Consider the following 18,491-nt stretch of genomic DNA (forward strand, 5'->3'; position numbering starts at 1 on the left):
CCTGCACCGCCATGGCCGTCCGATCTGCCTGCTCCGCCATGGCCCCCCGCTCTGCCTGCTCCGCCATGGGTCCCTGCTCTGCCTGTTCCGCTTCATGGGCCTGGCCCTCCATCCCTCCCCCAGTTCCGCCTCCACTCCACCACCCTTCTGGACTTGTTGGGTTTTGGTTGTGTTTGTTTGGGCGTCTGGATCCGCCCTTAGAGGGGGGGATATGTAATGTGGGGTTTGGGTTTTGTTTCTTGTTCATGTTTTCATGTCTTTTATTTTGCAGTTTAGTCATGCTCCCTGTTTGTGTCATGCTTCCCTTGCCCTCATGTATTCATGCCATTGGTTCTCTTGTTCATTGTGTCATGTTCTGATTGGTTGTCTTAGTCATGTGTCTTGTTTCCCATTGGTTTGTTCTTGTCATGTGACCCTCCTTGTCTGTTACAAGTAGCCATCTTGTTGCCATTGCCTCTTGTTGTGTAATGAAGTTGTAACCCGCTGTCAGTGAGTCTAGTCTGTTCATGCCTCGTCAAGTCAAGTCTAGTCAAGTCTTCGTTTATTGTTTGGATCACTTGTAAATAAAACTGCACATGGGTTCTCACTACGCTCGCCTTCAGTGGACTGAATCGTTACATGTGTTTACATTCATTCAAACTGAATACTATATAAAATATTCATTCTGATTGTTATTTGTGCATCTATTTAATTAGTATTTTCAGTTAATTAACGGATTCATTTTTCCTGATTTGGTCCTTCTTACTGCCAAATTAAACATCATGGCAACTAACTAACTCATTTTAACAAGCAGATGGCAGTGTGAGCAGATTATATGTATTAAAGTAAGCCAAAAACAATGGTGTGAAAATCAGTGGCCTGTTCAAAATGGACAACCAATCCGTAATGTTTCTGTCATTGTAGGTGCCTATGTGCCGTCTATACAACAGCTCTGAAAACTATCCCTTGTTTTGGCTCTTGTCGGTTTTATTCCATAGTATTTATTACTTTTTTTGTTTACAAATCTTTCAAGGCCACTGCAGATCTATAATCAAAATCATAAAATTACTGTACCCTCTGTAGGGAAATGAATGGGTAAATAAATAAATGACAATAAAATCATATGGAATGATTAAAGTAACTGACACTGTTGCTGGTTGTACTTCATTTTATTAACTAACAATTAATAAGAAATATTAAAGTTATTTTTTATTCATAGCTGCTCTTCATGCTATAACCCTCAACCCATAACTTTAAAAATATGATTTTAAAACTGATTTTAAAGGATGTATATGACAACTAGGGAAATGCATACCATGGAAATTATGCTTTAAACCAACCAGGAAAAGTCACAAAGAATTTTGTCCCAGTAAGAAAAAAAAAAAAGTTATGCTGAGGGTTTGAAATCTCATTTCGGCACAAAATATAGATTACAAATATCAATCATTGAAATCATTCATAAGAAAATTTTTTTTAAATGCATGCCTAACAACACAATGATTGTTCCAACAATGAGTGCTTCACAGTCAAAGTAAACTCTAACAGTACAGTAAAATTTCCAGTGGAACCCAGTTATTTATATTATACTTTCGCTAAAATAATAGAACGCTGTATGTAAGTTCATGTGATTAACACTTGCTAGCTCCAGCTGAATTTTTGGCATAATTTTCTGTAGTACAGAGAAATGTGTGCAATGTAATAATAATGACAAATAGTGTTTCCTATCATTACAAACGATAGGTAATAGAGCAATTCATACTTACACATCCATGTGCTTCCACATCTACGCATCACTTCCTTACCCACTCAACATAACTATGATCTTTGGTCCCTGTGATTGGTGGCAAGTTTCTTGGACACGCAGATTAATGTATTGCACTTCGTTTTTTTTCAGAGGTAAACTTTTGACTTAGTTGTTATCCTTCAGGCTCAGTTAAGAGCTGAGAGAAAAGGCTGTAAGGCACAGTTTAGGGTTTCCTTCATTTGCACTTGGATGTTGAGGCACTTGGACTTTAGGGATTTGATCATAATTCATAAATACCCACACTCCCACATTCACACAGATGCAAACACACGTAAACACACACACTGGTAATTGCACTTTGGTGGTCAGTACTCTCCTCTTCAACTTCGATTAGTTCACATTTCCTGGGAGGAGTTACTCGACGGTCACAGATTTGGCCAGGTTTCTTGGGCAGTCCACCTGATGAGAATCAAACAAATGATGATATGTAATAAAAATGAACATTAAAGATTCTGCAAAAAGCAAATCTGTTTTGTATTGATTGTTTTGCCTACTGTAATTTATTTTAAATGGTACTGCAAAGTGCCAAATGAAAAAAATTAATTATATATATATATATATATATATATATACACATACATACATACACCATATACATACACACATACAGTTGAAGATAAATCTTTTAATCTTACTACTGGAGCTGCTAGTTTGCCAGTTTCAAATTATTATTAAACAGCAAGCACCAACTATGCAAAAGCGGCAGTCCTTCCGGTGCACTCAGTGTCCGAATTCACTCACTCGTTTTCATTCACTCCTGAATTAGTGACCTAATGTAGGGAATAGTGAATGAGGGTATAGGGGGTGATTTCGGATTCAGCCGATGTAAAACATATCATTCAGCAGACTTTTGACAGTTCCAGGGCTTTTGTGAAAACTGCAGACTGTCCTTCTGCATACTTTGGATATTCTTTCCAAAATTAGTTGATTTAAGCCAATTAAGGCCCCGATATACTCAAAACCAAGTTCTTTTTCGTTCTTCGTTTAGGGGTAAAACGAAGTTCGAAATACGTGAGCAGCGGTATACTGTTATCGAACATCCCCGATGCTGCCTACTCTGATGAAAGCGACGTTTAAATTAATATGTACGGTAAATATGTGCTGTGCGCTTTCCTCTCAGTAACAAATTAAAAACAACAAAAATGGAGAGAACAGCAAGCATTTTTTATCAAAAAAGCATCTGTTCATAGCAACATGGGTATGCTTGCACGAGCTCTGCAAATTACCACTCGCGTGAAGTCATTTCACGTGTATTTACATGGCACTTTATTCAATATATTGCTTAAAAGCAATCAGCAGTATTAAACATGAAAAACAGTGTCAGTGGCTCATTTCATCAAAAGCAAAACTTAATTTGCTACTATAAAGCGGCTCTGCACTGTGCGGACATCTCACCTCCAAGGACTCGAAAGATGAAATTAACCCAGAGAAGAGTTCCCCTTGAAAGAAGGCGGAGCCTCAGCACACACCTCCTATGATGTAATCATCACGGACCAATGGTAGTACGAAGGTGTTTGCAAGCCATTTTGAACTCCCAAAACGAACACAAAACGAACTTCGCTTTGGCCGGATTTTGTTCGAAATGACGTCACATCAGTTCGTTCTTCGATTTAGCTTGAAGTATATCGAGGCCTTTAGTGGGACACCGCCTTAAGCAGTTTTTTTAATATAAACTTTTTAATAAATGAGTAATGGAAAGGTAAAACGTACATCATATCCTCTGAGAACAGCCAGATGGAAGGATATGAGCTGCAGTGGAATGACACTGAGGATGCCCTGCAGACAGTCCACTGTTTGAGGCAGTTCAATGGTCTTATATGCCATTTTACTGATCTCTGGGTCGTCCTGGCAACATAGGATGATGGGGCGGCCCTAAAAGATATAGACAAGATATTAGTCATCATAAAGTGTTGAATGATTGGACATATTTCAGATTGTTTTTAAATGCCTTGATGAACATAAAATACTTCAAAAACATTAAAAAAAAAATCTCAGGAGCCAAAGTTTTTAGCAGTAGCATATATTACTGGTGGACGGTTTTATCACATTATAATTGTTACCTGTCTGGCGGTGATCTGTTGCAAGGCATTGTGGCACTTTTTGTAGCAAGCATCTCTCATGATGATCATGATGACAGGCATATGCTTGTCAATCAACGCCAATGGGCCGTGCTTCAACTCTCCAGCCATAATGCCCTCTGAGTGCATGTACGTGATCTCTTTAATTTTCTACAGGGTACAAAGACCAAGAAAATGTGATTGACTACACCACGGTTCTGTGATCAGTGAGCACATGATCAGTTCCTGGAGGAATATATTCCTCCAGCTATATCCTGCATCATACTCACCAGAGCCCCCTCTAGGCAGGTGGCGTAGTTGTAGCCTCGACCCATGACTAATAGAGACCTCTGATGGTGGAGCTCATCTGCAATGCTTTTGATTTGGTCATCAAGAGCCAGAACTTCCTTGATCAGCTCTGAATGGAAGGCAGTGTCAAAGTTAATCTTATCTCAAAGCAAAAAATACACAATACACAATTATGTAAAATGCCCACCTGGCAGTTTTTTGAGGCCGTTGATGATCTCCAGTCTTCTCTGCTGCATTGAAAGCCTGTCTTCACTCAGCATCAGGGCAAACATGATCAGAGACACAAACTGACTAGTGTAGGCCTGCAGATAATCAGAAGACACAATTAATACGAAATTTGCACACACACACACTCATACAAAGGACAGGGGGAGAGACAAACAACATATAATAATATAATATTCATTCTTTATTTATATTTGTTATAATTAAGCCAAAATGTTAATTTTCATTGGGCTCTATAGTACCTTAGTGCTGGCAACTCCAACCTCAGGCCCAGCATTGATGTGAACTCCACAGTCGGTCTCCCTGCAGATGGAGCTGCCAACAGTGTTGGTGACTCCCACAGTCAGTGCCCCACGCTGCTTACAGTAGCGTAATGCCATCAGAGTGTCTGCCGTCTCACCTGATTGAAAGACATTATCAATATATAAAGCAAACTACTTTTTCAGTAGCATTGACATGCATGTGTTAGTGTCATCAACCAAAAAACCTGCTGCACCAGTAACAGTATTTTACTCTACTCAATAAAATCAAGTTTTATGAGTCCTCAGAAATGTTAGCATTCATATTCAAGTATGACTTTTGAGTGCAGAATTTGATATCCTGAAAAATCTGAGCAAAGTTTTAGACATCTTGAGACCTCTAAAGAAATTAATGTACTCTTTTTTTTCTTAGGAGAAAAAACATTGATTCTCATTGTTGAGAAACAACGGAGATATGCTTTTTTTTATTTGTTTGTTTCTGTCTTGTGGCCATCTGGGTATCTAGAGATTATATCACCTCATGCACTTATCATTGTGTAATTCAGTGCCATATCAGTTCAAAGGTTATTATTATCAATGCTTTCCTGAATAAAAATCATGAGACTGATGATAAAGAGCTGCACTTTACCCGACTGGCTGATGAAGAAACAGACATCATCTCTGAAAACGGGTGTGATGCGGTCTAGGAAATCACTGGCCAACTCGATCATAACAGGAAGCTCAGTCAACTCTTCAAGGATCTGACGTGTCTGCGCAGAAAATCAGAGATAATGCTGTGATCATGAGCTCAAGCCAGAGAAAACGTACAGTCAGCGAAATAATGCTGAAGTCCTTCAATACGAAATCGGTATGTTGCCATGGATGACAATCAAATATGCAGTTCACCAGTCAATTTACAGTGCAAAAAAAAAATAACTGTTCAATGTCACTCTTAGCCAGAATAAGGTTTTCCAAAGAGCCTTGCAATGAAAATGGATAACACATAGCAAACACATATGCAAAAAAACATCTCATTCTTCCATAATTTTCATCTTTAAAGCAATAAATTGTTCCAGACAAAAAAAAAAATGCAAAAACATACTGCCACTCCTGCATGGTAACTGGTTCCACAGCCAATCAAGATCAAGCGTCTGCATCTCTTGATCTCCTTCAGATGGTCAGACAGGCCACCAAGAATAACTGTGCACACAAATGAAATTGGCCTAAAATTATCTGGTTATAAAGCCTCGTTCAGACTGTCAGCCCAAATCCAATTTTGTGCATATCCGGATGGAATCCGATCTAGACGACTGACTGTCCACACTGTGCATCGCAACTGTTCAAATCCGATTTGTGTGGCCATAAGCACTCTTTCGTTTTACCGAATGTGCATTGGTTAATATGGCAATGCCGTTGCATTGTTATGCCTACGCTAAAAACAACAATAACAGCAATTCAGTTTGCAATACAGATGTTGTCTTATGACATGACAACATGTTGGCGTCGCGCTGGATTATTATTCTTATTATGGATTTCATCTTTTGAGGCAACATCAGAAATGCAGGAAGCTGGAATGTGCGACTTTATTCCGTGCTGTCATCTCTGCTCGTTTCAACACTTAAAGATGTGAGTACAGTAGCAGTATATTGTCTTTTTCCACATGACTTAAATTTCGCAACAACACAAGCTTGTTTCTGCAAAGGCATTTATTATATTTTCTACAAAAACGTCTGACGTGTTTACGTTTTACGTGGCGTGAGAACGTGAAAAACTACGATAAATACGATCTGAGCGGTCAGACTGAAACGGATTTCCAGGAATGCAATTTGAATAGGATTCCAAACCACATATGAATGTAGCTCAAAACGGATTTGCACAAATGAGATTTCATGTAGTTCAGTTGCCGTTCAGATTATCTAAATATGATCGGATTTCAATCGGATTTGGGCTGACAGTCTGAACAAGGCTTAAGATTCTTTTTTGCAAATAATGTTCAGTTTCTTGCATAGACTGATCGTTTCTCTTCATAAGATGTCAATATATTGTCAGGAGCCATGAGTATTAATTTTGTGTTGCCTCTATTAGTTTTCTGTTGACTCTCAAAGTTACGGGGTCCATGGTTTTTCCTTTTTTAAATCACCAAGGACCATAGCTTCAGCAAAAAAAATTTTTTTCAAAAAAAAAAAAAGTTTTAATGAAGGAAAAAAAAAACCTAGTCACCTAGTAAATTAACAGCACTATCCCTTTAAGAATGGCTCTAATTTTGCAGTATCAAATGAGGCTGCACTTTCAGGGTTGCGCTACAAAAGTTAATTTCACATGGATGTTCTGGCAAAGTGGAAGTTCATGTTGTACCTGTGTTGCCGTCAAAACAGATTCTGCCTCTCATGGTGTTGACGACAGATTCAGGCTGCTCAAAGATCTCCTTCTGCATGAAAGCCTTGAAGTTCCCTAAAGGTATTAAACAGTGTGAGCACAAAAACTAAACTTTGCCTACTGAACTACTGTACAAAAGTCAAGGTGACATTTGGCATGAAAAGTCATTATCAAACCAAAGACCTTGCAGATAAAAATCGAAAGAACTGTTGCAGAGATGCCAATATGACTGGAACTTTTCCAAAATGGTCCTTTTGAGTTCCACTGCCAAACTAACAGCAAATGGGTTTGGTACATTACTTAGTACACAGTGTCAGAATTAATTTTTATCTGAACAAAAAACAATCTGTCAAAACCGTTCAGAAACGTAGAGCATAGTGCCTGCAACACCAAGGTCATGGGTTTGATTCCAAGGAAATGCAAAGATGTATACAGTGGGGAAAAAAAGTATTTAGTCAGCCACCAATTGTACAAGTTCTCCCACTTTTAAATGAAATTTTGAAGTTGTTTTTTTTTTATTGTATTTTATACTTTATTTCATTCTTCAGTTTTAATTTTCTATTATTTACTAACAAATTCTCAGTGGTCAGGCGGTTTTTAAAAATTCAAAAAATGTAAATTCTGTAATCATTTACTCACCCCCAAGCTGTCCCAAAATATATTTTGAAGTATGTTTGTAACCAAACAGTTGCTGATAGCCATTAACCAACATTCTTCAAAATATCTTTATTTGTGTTCAACAGAAGAAAGAAATTCATACAAGTTTGGAACAACATGAGGGTGAGTAAATAAAATTTTCATTTTTGGGAGAACTATCTCTTTGGATGTTGTTTCAATGGTGTTAGTGTGATCTGGGACCTTTCATGATCTGCTGGAGCTCCATCTGTAGGGTCTGAATGACACGGACGGGGTCTTCACCCGCTTTACGCTTAATACGGTGCACATACAACTTCCCCTCCATCACCACGGCGACATCATCGTCCTCCAGGTAAATCACCTTGTTGGTGTGCTCAATGATGGCACTGAGAGAGAAAAATAAAAGTAAACATATTTTAGTTTTACTATTACAATCACATGTGTAATGTTATGTAGCCAGCAGGGTGCACTGCTGAGCTGACATCATATTTATTCAGTTTTATGTCCATTTCAGTTAGTAACTGGTATGAACTGTTTAACCTGGACATCAGCAATCTTTAGGTTTCTTAATGAGAAACAATAATGCTAATGTTAATATTACACTGTCGAATGCTCAAGATTCTACAATGTAATATGTGTGCTACCTAGCATCAGAGGCGAAGTAAAACTCCACTGCCAGTCTGTCATGGACTGAGTGCAAGGCATTGGTGCTGCCCCTTCGGTTCAGTAAGTTTTTCTCCTGTTCATTTGTCCTGGAATCACCTAGAGGAGAAAGGAAATAAAATCATACTTCTTAAAAAAATTAAATAAAATCGGTGAAATATTATCAGAGAATTGTTGCTTAAAGCAGGAAACAAAGTCAGGTGATTTAATATTATAAAATGAACTGACTTTTCTGTTAGCATACAGTTTAAACTGAAACAATTTAAACTGAAATAGAAAATTAAATGCGTTTACTTCATAAAAACCATCTTTAAATGTTAAAAAATAGAGCATTGTAACATTACGGTTATATTACAAACAGACAATGACAACTGTCATCATAAAGAAATGTATTTCGAAGTCAGGCTTGGGCTGGATGCCACACGCCAGTCCAAAACCTCAGCCCAAAATGTGCCAGACGTCACCATGATGGCAATGCTGCCTGTTTTTCCCTAAGCCTAACAGTGCCCTAAGCACATTCTTTGCTTCTGTGGCAAAACTATGTGGCCAAAAGTATGTGACACCTCCTTCAAATGAATGGTTTGGCTAGTCTCCTCAATTCCGGTTGAGACTAATCTTAATGTTACAGCATACACTTCCATTCTAGAAAACTGTGGGTTTCCGACTTTGTGGCAATAGTTTGGGGAGGGGAGGGGAGGGGGTGTCTTTTCTTTTCCAGCATGACTAAATATGTCTAAATGGGAGCAAACCCCAGCCAAATATAATACTATCAAAGGGGTCCTATTATGCTTTTTCACTTTTTGAAGTAGTGTGTATGTTTGGGCATAAAAAAAAAGATCTACAAAGTTACAAATCTCAAAGTCAACTCCAAAGGGAGATATTTCTTTTTTTTTTTTTTATCCCTTTTCAAGAACTACAACGAACGGCTCGTTTGGACTACAGCGTTTTTTTCCGGGGTTTTGTGAGATCACAAAACGGCTCATTAGAATATCATTAAAATAACTCCCGCCTACGGCAATTCGAATGGTTGGGGGGTGGGGAGAGGCGAGGTCGTGGTTAGAATGCTTGGTTGAGTGCATCAGACAAGACGATGACGACGAAGAAGTAGTGCTGCTGCAGAGTTAGGGCATCAGAGAAAGAAGAAGAAAGTCCTCCATATCAGTGCATGCAAAGGTTCTGATCCTCTTGTTCAATATTCTCGGGGTCTGAATCTGGCTCAAATTGATATGGCAATATTGACGCCATCCTTAACTATACCGGAACAGACGTAACTTGGGCTGTGTCCGAAATCACCCCCTATACACGCATTCACTATCCCCTACATTAGGTCACTAATTCAGTTCACTAAGGAGTGAATGAAAACGAGTGAGTGAATTCGGACACCGAGTGCACCGTAAGGACTGCCGCTTTTGCATAGTTGGTGCTTGCGGTTTAATAATCATTTGAAACTGGCAAACTTGCAGCTCCAGTAGTAAGATTAAGTAGTCGCGGAAAATATGTACAAACCCTAATTAAACCATTTAATAATCAATTTACAATGAATTTTTACCTGTATTGTATTAACCTGTACGCCATGGATGAGCGCTTTGTAATATGAACAGATTGATTATTCAGCTGCGGGCGCCATCTTCTGGCGAGACGAGGGAATTAATTTGGCGCATGACTCTCACAGTGCATTATGGGTATTCTCTAGCCGTTGAGCTTGCACCAGTTGTACACTAATTTTTGCGGTGCATTGTGGGATTGAATGAGTGCACTGGAGAGGGTCCACTATGGTTTCGGACAACAATAAAAATGGCTGTCGCCACTATTTAAGGGTATAGGGGCGATTTCGGAAACAGCCTTGATGCATTGGCAAGGGGCGGGGCAGTACTGAAACACTCTAAGCTCTTCGCCAATCACAATGCACTGGGCCAGCTAACCAATCGCAACACATTTTGTTTTTCGGAAGACGGGCCTTCATCAAATCTGGAACTAATTGAGCCGTTTGTGCCAGGCTGGGGAGAAAGGTATCTTAATAATGTAAATTATGTGAAAAATAATGCAAATTTTCAAACCACCAAGCATGAGAGCATGTTCTAGTACACCCCCAAAACAAAATCAAGACTTTGTAAAAGAGCATAATAGGACCCCTTTAAAAAGTTTGGGGTTTGCCAGATTTTTAAATGTTTTTGCAACACGTTTCTTATGCTCACCAAGGCTGCATTTATTTGATCAAAATACAGTAAAAACAGAAATATTACAATAAAAAAATAAAAAATAAAATAATATATATATTTAGACATTTTAATAAAATTTTCTATTTTTATATATTTTAAAATATAATTTATTGCCATGATGCAAACCTGAAATTTCAGCAGTCATTTTCAGTGTCACATGATCCTTCAGAAATCTTTAGGATATGCTGATTTGCAGCTCAAGAAACATTTCTTATCACTAACGATGTTGAAAACAGTTGTGCTGCTCAATATTTTTTGTAGAAACTAGGACACATTTTTTTCAAGAATATTTGATGAATAGAAAGTTCAAAGAACATGTTTTATTTAGAACATGGATCTTTTGTAACATTATAAAAGTCCTTACTTGTCACTTTTGATCGATTTATTGCATTCTTGCTAAATAAAAATGTTAATCTTTCAAAAAAAAAAAAAAAAAAACCAAAAAAAAACATACTGACCCCAAATCTAGGGAGGTCCTACTCACTACTGATGCAAATCAGTGTCACATGATCCTTCAGAAATCTTTAGGATATGCTGATTTGCAGCTCAAGAAACATTTCTTATCACTAACGATGTTGAAAACAGTTGTGCTGCTCAATATTTTTTGTAGAAACTAGGACACATTTTTTTCAAGAATATTTGATGAATAGAAAGTTCAAAGAACATGTTTTATTTAGAACATGGATCTTTTGTAACATTATAAAAGTCCTTACTTGTCACTTTTGATCGATTTATTGCATTCTTGCTAAATAAAAATGTTAATCTTTCAAAAAAAAACAACAAAAAAAACATACTGACCCCAAATCTAGGGAGGTCCTACTCACTACGGATGCAAATGCGAATGAAATGTTCAACAAACAAATACAGTATGGGTGTGTTTTTGGGGTGTTCATATAGTTCTTGGCCGCATAGTGTGAGATAACAAACTCACTTCTAATGAGCAGAACTGGTTTGAGAAGAAGGGATGAAGTGAGCCAGACTTACCACAGTTGTACTGGACAGGGATCTGCTCTGTGGAAAGCTCATACTGACAGCGCACGCCGATGAGCAGTGGACTGCCCCTCCTGTTTGAAAAAAAGATGAGATAAGACGGATATATTTTTTTACTGACTACTTATGCATAGCATGCTTTGTGTGTGTAAAAACAGACAAGAGACAACAGATAAAATCTTTAAAGAAATTTAATTTCCTTTTATGCAAAAAAAAAAAAAAAAAAAAAAAAAAAATTGTTAAAAAAAAAAAAAAAAATTTTAAAAAAATTTTTTTTCTTTTTTTAAAAAAAAAAAAAAAAAAAAAAAAAAAAGATTGTTGTTTTTAATGGAACAACAGCACACCTGCCGGACTTTGCCCTAGTTTCAATGTGCAGTGCCTCTGCTCTTCCATTGGCTGAGTGAATGGTGTTAGCATAGCACTGCTGTAAACAAGACACCTGTGTTGAGGAGAGGTTTTGCACACTCTCTATTTAATATCCTTGTTAAGGTCCCCTCCCCCCCTTCCCTCTGTTTGAGGAAATATTTCAGACCCGTCCTTTGCATGCACCACCTATCTTGCTTGGCGCAGCCCCACAGTTCCTTCTGTTGACGTGCCAAATGGGTTCACACCAGAGCACTTTCTCAGTGCTTACTTTGTTTGAACTGGTTGGGCAGTTGCATTTCAGTGTGCGTAGCAAGCTAAATGTTCAGTGTATTTTGGATTTTAAATCTGAACCAGCTGGACCCAGATTTATTAATGAACCACGAGCAACAAAATGTTGATAGTCAACACCCAACAGCATTGGGTGAGATGATTTTGCTTTGGGGGTCATGTGTAGTCAAATGATAGTCAAATGAAGGTGAGACAGAACGTAAGAGAAAATGGAAGTGATGTGCTAATGTTATTCTGTTCTTTGGGATGGATTCTTCAAAAGAGCATATGAAAAATAAAAATAAACTTGGAATTTAGGATTTAAGACTGACTACATTTTTACAGTGTTGTTTTAATATTAATTATATACCATTATAGTATTTATTGTAGAATTAGCTAATGTAGAATTAGCTTTTATTTTTATATTTCAGTATTTTTGTTTACGTTTATATATCAGTTTTCATTTTATTTAGTTTTTTTTTTTATTTTGTTATGTGCTTTTGTAATTTTTATTTCTATTTAGCTTTAATGTATTTTTATTTCAGTAATTTTTGTTTGTGCTTTAACTTTCAGTTAGTTACCAAAGAAGCATTTATATAATTTTCATCTAATATTTATATATATTTTTTATCAATTAATGAAAACATTACTTGGATATTAGTATTTTTATTTTTTTTAGTTTCTGCTTTAGTTAACAATAATAACAATAATTCACTGAATGTGAGTGGTGTTTGTAAAAGTTACCACTATGACTCAAGGGTGTTGTGGAAGCATTTGTCAGGGTACTAATACTGTTGGTGGTTGCTGGGGTGCTCTGGATGGTTACTAGGGGGTACTAGTGGGTCCATGAAAAATTAATTAAAATAAAGATTTTACTATTCTTTAGGGCTATCACAGTTAATGTGTTAATTTAAAGCTTATCTAAAATGTGAATTCTGTCATTTACTCACCCTCATGACTTCCTTCTGTGGAACATAATAGATGCATCTTTTAGAAATGCTTCTGTGTGTTTTATTCCATACAATAAATGTCAATGGGATTTGTATGGACAAAAAGATCCTTCAAGATATCTTCTTGTTCTATAGAAGAAAGCCATTTAGGTTTGGAATGACATGAAAGAATACCATTTCAATAATATTTTAGCAATTTGTTTTAGAAAAATCTAAATGGAAACATTGCATTTATAATATCACACTTAATCCCTCGTCATATTTGGGGGTTATTGACATCAAAGAGTTTGAAAAGCACTTAGCAAACACTGAGCATACTCAAAGCAACATCTCCCTCAAAAGTTCCATGAATAACCTTTCCAAAAAGTCTCTTAGATGGTGTAAAAACAGAGAGAACATTTTTAGTGTCTATGCAGCAACCCACACTGATGGGTCTTGCAACATGGCCCGTCTTAAAATGTTCCCTTCCCAGCAGGACAGAATTGACCAAAACCAACAACACATTCGTTCATAATCAGAGACAGGCAGACTCCGGTCTTGGCTTCAGTCGATTCAAAATTCTATATACAGGGTCAGTGTACAAAGCATGGTGTAATAACCCTTCATAAACACCTCTGTTAAATCCCTGATCCTGGACAGGCACCGCTTTTTTAGAATCGTAGTTCCTTGTCTTTAAATGTGTAGATTGTAACTAAACATCATAAATCTTATCTGCCGACAGCGGATTGTAACCTTCTGGCTCTTGTTCACTGGTATGTAGAGAAATAATGGGGAAAGGTTCATCTCAGAAGACAAAAAGAGCAAGAAGGGAACAAGGAAACTTGAGTGTGTTACAGTTTCACAAGCATGGTGTAATAACCCTTCATAAACACCTCTGTTAAATCCCTGATTCCTGGACAGGCACCGCTTTTTTAGAATCGTAGTTCCTTGTCTTTAAATGTGCAGATTGTAACTAAACATCATAAATCTTATCTGCCGACAGCGGATTGTAACCTTCTGGCTCTTGTTCACTGGCATGTAGAGAAATAATGGGGAAAGGTTCATCTCAGAAGACAAAAAGAGCAAGAAGGGAACAAGGAAACTTGAGTGTGTTACAGTTTCAGAGAAACCATAGCCCTTACTGACCTGGTGGCAACTGCCTCTCCTGGGAAATGAATGCTTTTGAAAACCAGAGCAAATGCCCCTTCCTGAGGAAAGATAGAGAAAAAAAAAAACAGTGAATGAGACAAATGTTCGTCCGTCGGTGAGGCACAGGAATAGCTATGATACGGATCTAAATGGAAACATCATTATTCTGCTGAACAGGCAAAGGTAGGGTCTCGCGTTTCTTCGGCAGCCCCCCTCTGTAGCGCAGCTCAGGATAAGGCCTGGAGCAGAGGCCCAGGGAGGTGGAGGGGGCACCGGGGACCTGAGAGGAACAGAGCCCCACAGTGAGGGTTGAACTTAAGGGAATAGGGGCCCTCTCAGTGTGCTGAGGGAAATCATATTTGCCCCTACCTCCTCACTGAGCCTCTCCTGACTCGCTGCCCAGCACACAGACACCAGTTCACACATACATAACCCAAACACACTGATACACGACTCACTGTGTAGACATTTTATGTCTACGTGCTTATTAACATGCAGCCTTTAAATAGACTATTGCTCTATCTATCTATACACACACAGTATATGTACACTACCATTCGGAAGTTTTAATGTTTCTGAAAAATAAATATTTTATGCTCACCAAGGCTGAATTTATTAGTTTAAAAAAAACATTGCAAAATATTATTACTATTTTTATATATTTAAAAATGCAATTTATTCTTGTGATGTCGAAGCTGAATTTTCAGCAGCCATTATTCCCGTCTTCAGTGTCACATGATCCTTCAGAAGTCATTCTAATATGCTCATTTGGTGATCACAGGCATTTCTTGCTATTATTTTTTATTGCTATCTTGCATATTTTATCTGGTGAAAGTGGATTGTAACCTTCTGGCCGGTCCTGATGTATAAATATATTAATTTAAATAATTTCTAATTATTTTGCAATACAATAATGATATTTTTGGGGGAAATGTGCTTAACTGTCATGAAAATAACAAACAAATATGCTTAATTTACTTTATATAGCAAAGTATGTCTTATTTACTGCTAATTTTGAAGTGAAGTCTGACATGTTCTTGAAAGGCTACTTGAGATTCACCACTAGGTAATTCAGATCAGTGTATTTACTGCGGATAATAAAATCACTAGTCTTACTTGGTTTATCTGTGAGAACTTTGAGAGACTGACTACAACTATCATGGTGAAAAACGAGTAACTACCCCTCACACAGAGAGGTAGCGGAGAGCGGGGCACAAAGTAACACTTTTTGACTTCCTCAGTTTTTGTAAATCCACATGGGGTTCAGAATATAATTTTTTTTATCTACAGTAATTTTACACTTGTCTAGTACAAATATTTTGCTTTGTTTCATGATTACTATGTATACGTTTTTCTTTATTTACCCTCAAAAAATGGAATTGAAATGTGACAACATGCCCCATAGGTGGGGTACATTGTAACATCGGAGGGGCACGTTGTAACATGACCATATAACAGCTTAAAATGTTATCTGATCGAATGAAAAAAATATATACAAGACAAACTAAAATATTTTGTTAATAAAATAAAATATATATATATTTTTAAAATAAAATAATGGCGTTTTTTTAAGAATTAAAAATAATCTGATTTTGGAGTTTGACAATGAACATTGCAATCATGCTTGGGACAGCCCATATAAAGGAGCAAAAATGCTTTACATGTCTTGAAATAATAATTTTTTTATTCATCTGTTTCTCGTTGATTCTCATTAAAATTCATTAAAGTAAATAGTGTAAATTACATCGCTAATGTCATAGAATAGCACATTGTAACGCAGTGTTATAATATGCACCATCTGCGCAACTGGAGTTTAAAACCAGTCACTGTCTTCTACTAGTTAGCGAAGCATTAAAAAAAAAAAAAAAACATCTAAACTGATAATTAACAGATTGGAGATTAAAATAATAGCAGATTTGTCTCATTTTAAAAACAGAGATTACTGAAGAAACAAAGTCACCTACATCTTGGATGCCTTGGGGGTAAGCAGATAAACTTAAAAAATATGATAATTTTCATTTTTGGATGAACTATCCCTTTAAGTCAGAATTAAAATTTTACTATGGTAAAATAAATGTTCATTGATATCTTCAAAAGATTTTTGAATTTTTGGCACACTTTATTTCTATATAATGTTGATATGGTAACTAATAAATACTGTAAATTTTGTTATGCTAGCATGTGTGGAAATATTCAAACCATGTGTGTTACAACTAACCCCGCGTTACTTTGTGCCCCGCGCTCCCCTACTTCTGAACTTTTTTCTTCTTTTTAAAAGGGCTGAAAATTACCAAGAACTGGCCTTTAACTTTCACAATCCGAGCAAGGGGTTCCCAGAGGCCTGTAAGACCACCCCCTCATTCCACACACACGTACACACACGTACACACTCGTGATGCTTACCAGCTGCTTAATGACACGCTCCACTAGGGTGGAGAAGGACACATACTCATTCTCGCGGTTGTCATACAGATACTTGATCAACTTAGGGATGACCTCGGTGTCTGTTTCCGACTCGAACTCATAGCCTTTGGAAACCTATCAATGTGTTGGGATGGAAAAGCCATGGTTACAGACACAAGCAGCAGGAAAACAAAACATGTTTTTCTTTTGTGGAAAAAGTAATCAGAGATAAATGAAAGTGAAAGAGAGAGAGAAAGTGGAATACTAAACATAATAGCTTTGAACAGTTCCTTTGCTTTGAATCATCATTACATCAAAACTAAATTCCACTCTAATTCCATTCATGTTTCTGTTTGTTAATTAATATAAATTTACTATATTTAAGTTTTTAATACATGTTCCTTGTCTTAATTTGACAATGACGGAAATTACTTTCCTTTTCTGCTAATGTCAATTAGGCTGTTTAGGCTACTAGATAATGTTAACTAGCAACCAAACATCTCTTTAAAGGTGGGGTAAGCGATTTCTGGTAGCCAATGTTGACATTTGAAATCACCAAAACAAGCACGTCCCTACCCCAAAAGGGTCTCGCCCCTATTTTGATAGCTCTGCCCCACACATACGTACGCAACCCAGGCAACGATTAGTTCTGTGAAACAAAGCAAAACCAATGTTACACTGTGTCTACACCGGACACAAGTGGCGTGGCATGACAAAATTCTATGGAACTCATTATAATCAGTGATGCAGTCTACACCATAGATATACAGGTGCATCTCAATAAATTAGAATGTCGTGGAAAAGTTTATTTCAGTAATTTCTATGGTCTACACTGGATGCGGTGTGGCACGACACGACAAATCCCCGACAGAAAACTGCTGCTGCGTTCTATTCATGACGTATTAACACAAAATTCAAATGATTTTCAACGGTCGCTTTGTCACGTCCAGTGTACTAGACAGACTTTAGCTGTTGCGGCGCAGACACGGTGTTACTCGCCTATCGAGAAGAAACAAAGCAACCTCGTCGTCCGATCGCAGGCCTTCCGCTCCTTGAGTTCTCTCCAGCGCTGGAAAGCTGATCCGATATTTACACAGGTCCTACTTCTTGCCTTAAGCCTTCTTTTGTTCCGCAGATGTTTTCCTCTTTTGTTTTTTATCCGCCATCTCTATCTTTCTGTTGCTCGGCTCGCTAATGTCCGTCCTGTGCACTAAACGCTCTCTTCTCCACATCATGAGTAGACACGCCCCTTACTGCTAATTTGCTAAAAGTTTGTTTTGCTAGTCTGCCCAAATCAGTTTTCTAAAGCGTTTTTGAAAAATCACTTGTCCCACCTTTAAGGCATTGTTTTAAATCCGTGTATCATTCGATCATTCGTTTTTTTATTTAATATTGAAAGTAGAAAAATTAGAAAACGGCTCCTTTTTCATTTCCCCCCCCCAAAAAAACAGCTTGAATATTCTATTTCTACATGTGGGCAGGAATTAAACGCCCCTTTCTGCTGATTGGTCAGCTGAAGATCAAACCGTGCCGTCATCAGTTCTTCTGCAGTATCACGCAGCAGAATAATAGTCCTCCACTGCTGCAGTTGTACGGATTCTCAACGCATTTATTGCAACTACATTTAATCTTTTTTCATCAAACAAACAGGCTAATGAATAGCTCGACACAACTCATACCGGGGCAGAGTCTAGACAGGGCTTTCTTCTGTGTAGATATAAATTCTATTTTTTGCATCAGCTGGGCATGGCCTACCCTGCTCACCCAGTAAGTATGTTTGTTTAATTAAGAAATTAATTAATTTGTTTCAAAATAAATATTTTAAACACTAAGACAAAAAGGAAAGAATAATAAATTGGCTTGGGTATATATAGGCCTAT

At 37.4% G+C, this 18,491-nt stretch overlaps 1 protein-coding gene across 1 annotated transcript in view; it reads right to left on the bottom strand.

The window, feature by feature from the left end:
• Nucleotides 1–1,143: 1,143 nt before the first annotated feature.
• Nucleotides 1,144–18,491, bottom strand: part of LOC107566211 (glutamine--fructose-6-phosphate aminotransferase [isomerizing] 2-like) — a 22,521-nt gene continuing 5,173 nt past the window's right edge. The window contains exons 5-18 of the mRNA XM_016251583.1: nucleotides 16,612–16,746; nucleotides 14,206–14,267; nucleotides 11,492–11,571; nucleotides 8,270–8,387; nucleotides 7,848–8,011; nucleotides 6,969–7,064; nucleotides 5,716–5,813; nucleotides 5,263–5,383; nucleotides 4,617–4,774; nucleotides 4,337–4,451; nucleotides 4,131–4,258; nucleotides 3,844–4,011; nucleotides 3,494–3,655; nucleotides 1,144–2,182 (exon numbers count right to left, since the gene is read on the bottom strand). Of these exons, the coding sequence (XP_016107069.1) occupies nucleotides 2,138–2,182; nucleotides 3,494–3,655; nucleotides 3,844–4,011; nucleotides 4,131–4,258; nucleotides 4,337–4,451; nucleotides 4,617–4,774; nucleotides 5,263–5,383; nucleotides 5,716–5,813; nucleotides 6,969–7,064; nucleotides 7,848–8,011; nucleotides 8,270–8,387; nucleotides 11,492–11,571; nucleotides 14,206–14,267; nucleotides 16,612–16,746 (1,650 nt within the window). The 3' untranslated portion in view covers nucleotides 1,144–2,137. The remainder of the gene's footprint in view (nucleotides 2,183–3,493; nucleotides 3,656–3,843; nucleotides 4,012–4,130; nucleotides 4,259–4,336; nucleotides 4,452–4,616; nucleotides 4,775–5,262; nucleotides 5,384–5,715; nucleotides 5,814–6,968; nucleotides 7,065–7,847; nucleotides 8,012–8,269; nucleotides 8,388–11,491; nucleotides 11,572–14,205; nucleotides 14,268–16,611; nucleotides 16,747–18,491) is intronic.

This window comes from Sinocyclocheilus grahami, unplaced genomic scaffold (genome assembly GCF_001515645.1).
Source record: "Sinocyclocheilus grahami isolate Dianchi unplaced genomic scaffold, SAMN03320097.WGS_v1.1 scaffold1059.1, whole genome shotgun sequence".
NCBI classification, from domain to species: Eukaryota; Metazoa; Chordata; class Actinopteri; order Cypriniformes; family Cyprinidae; genus Sinocyclocheilus; species Sinocyclocheilus grahami.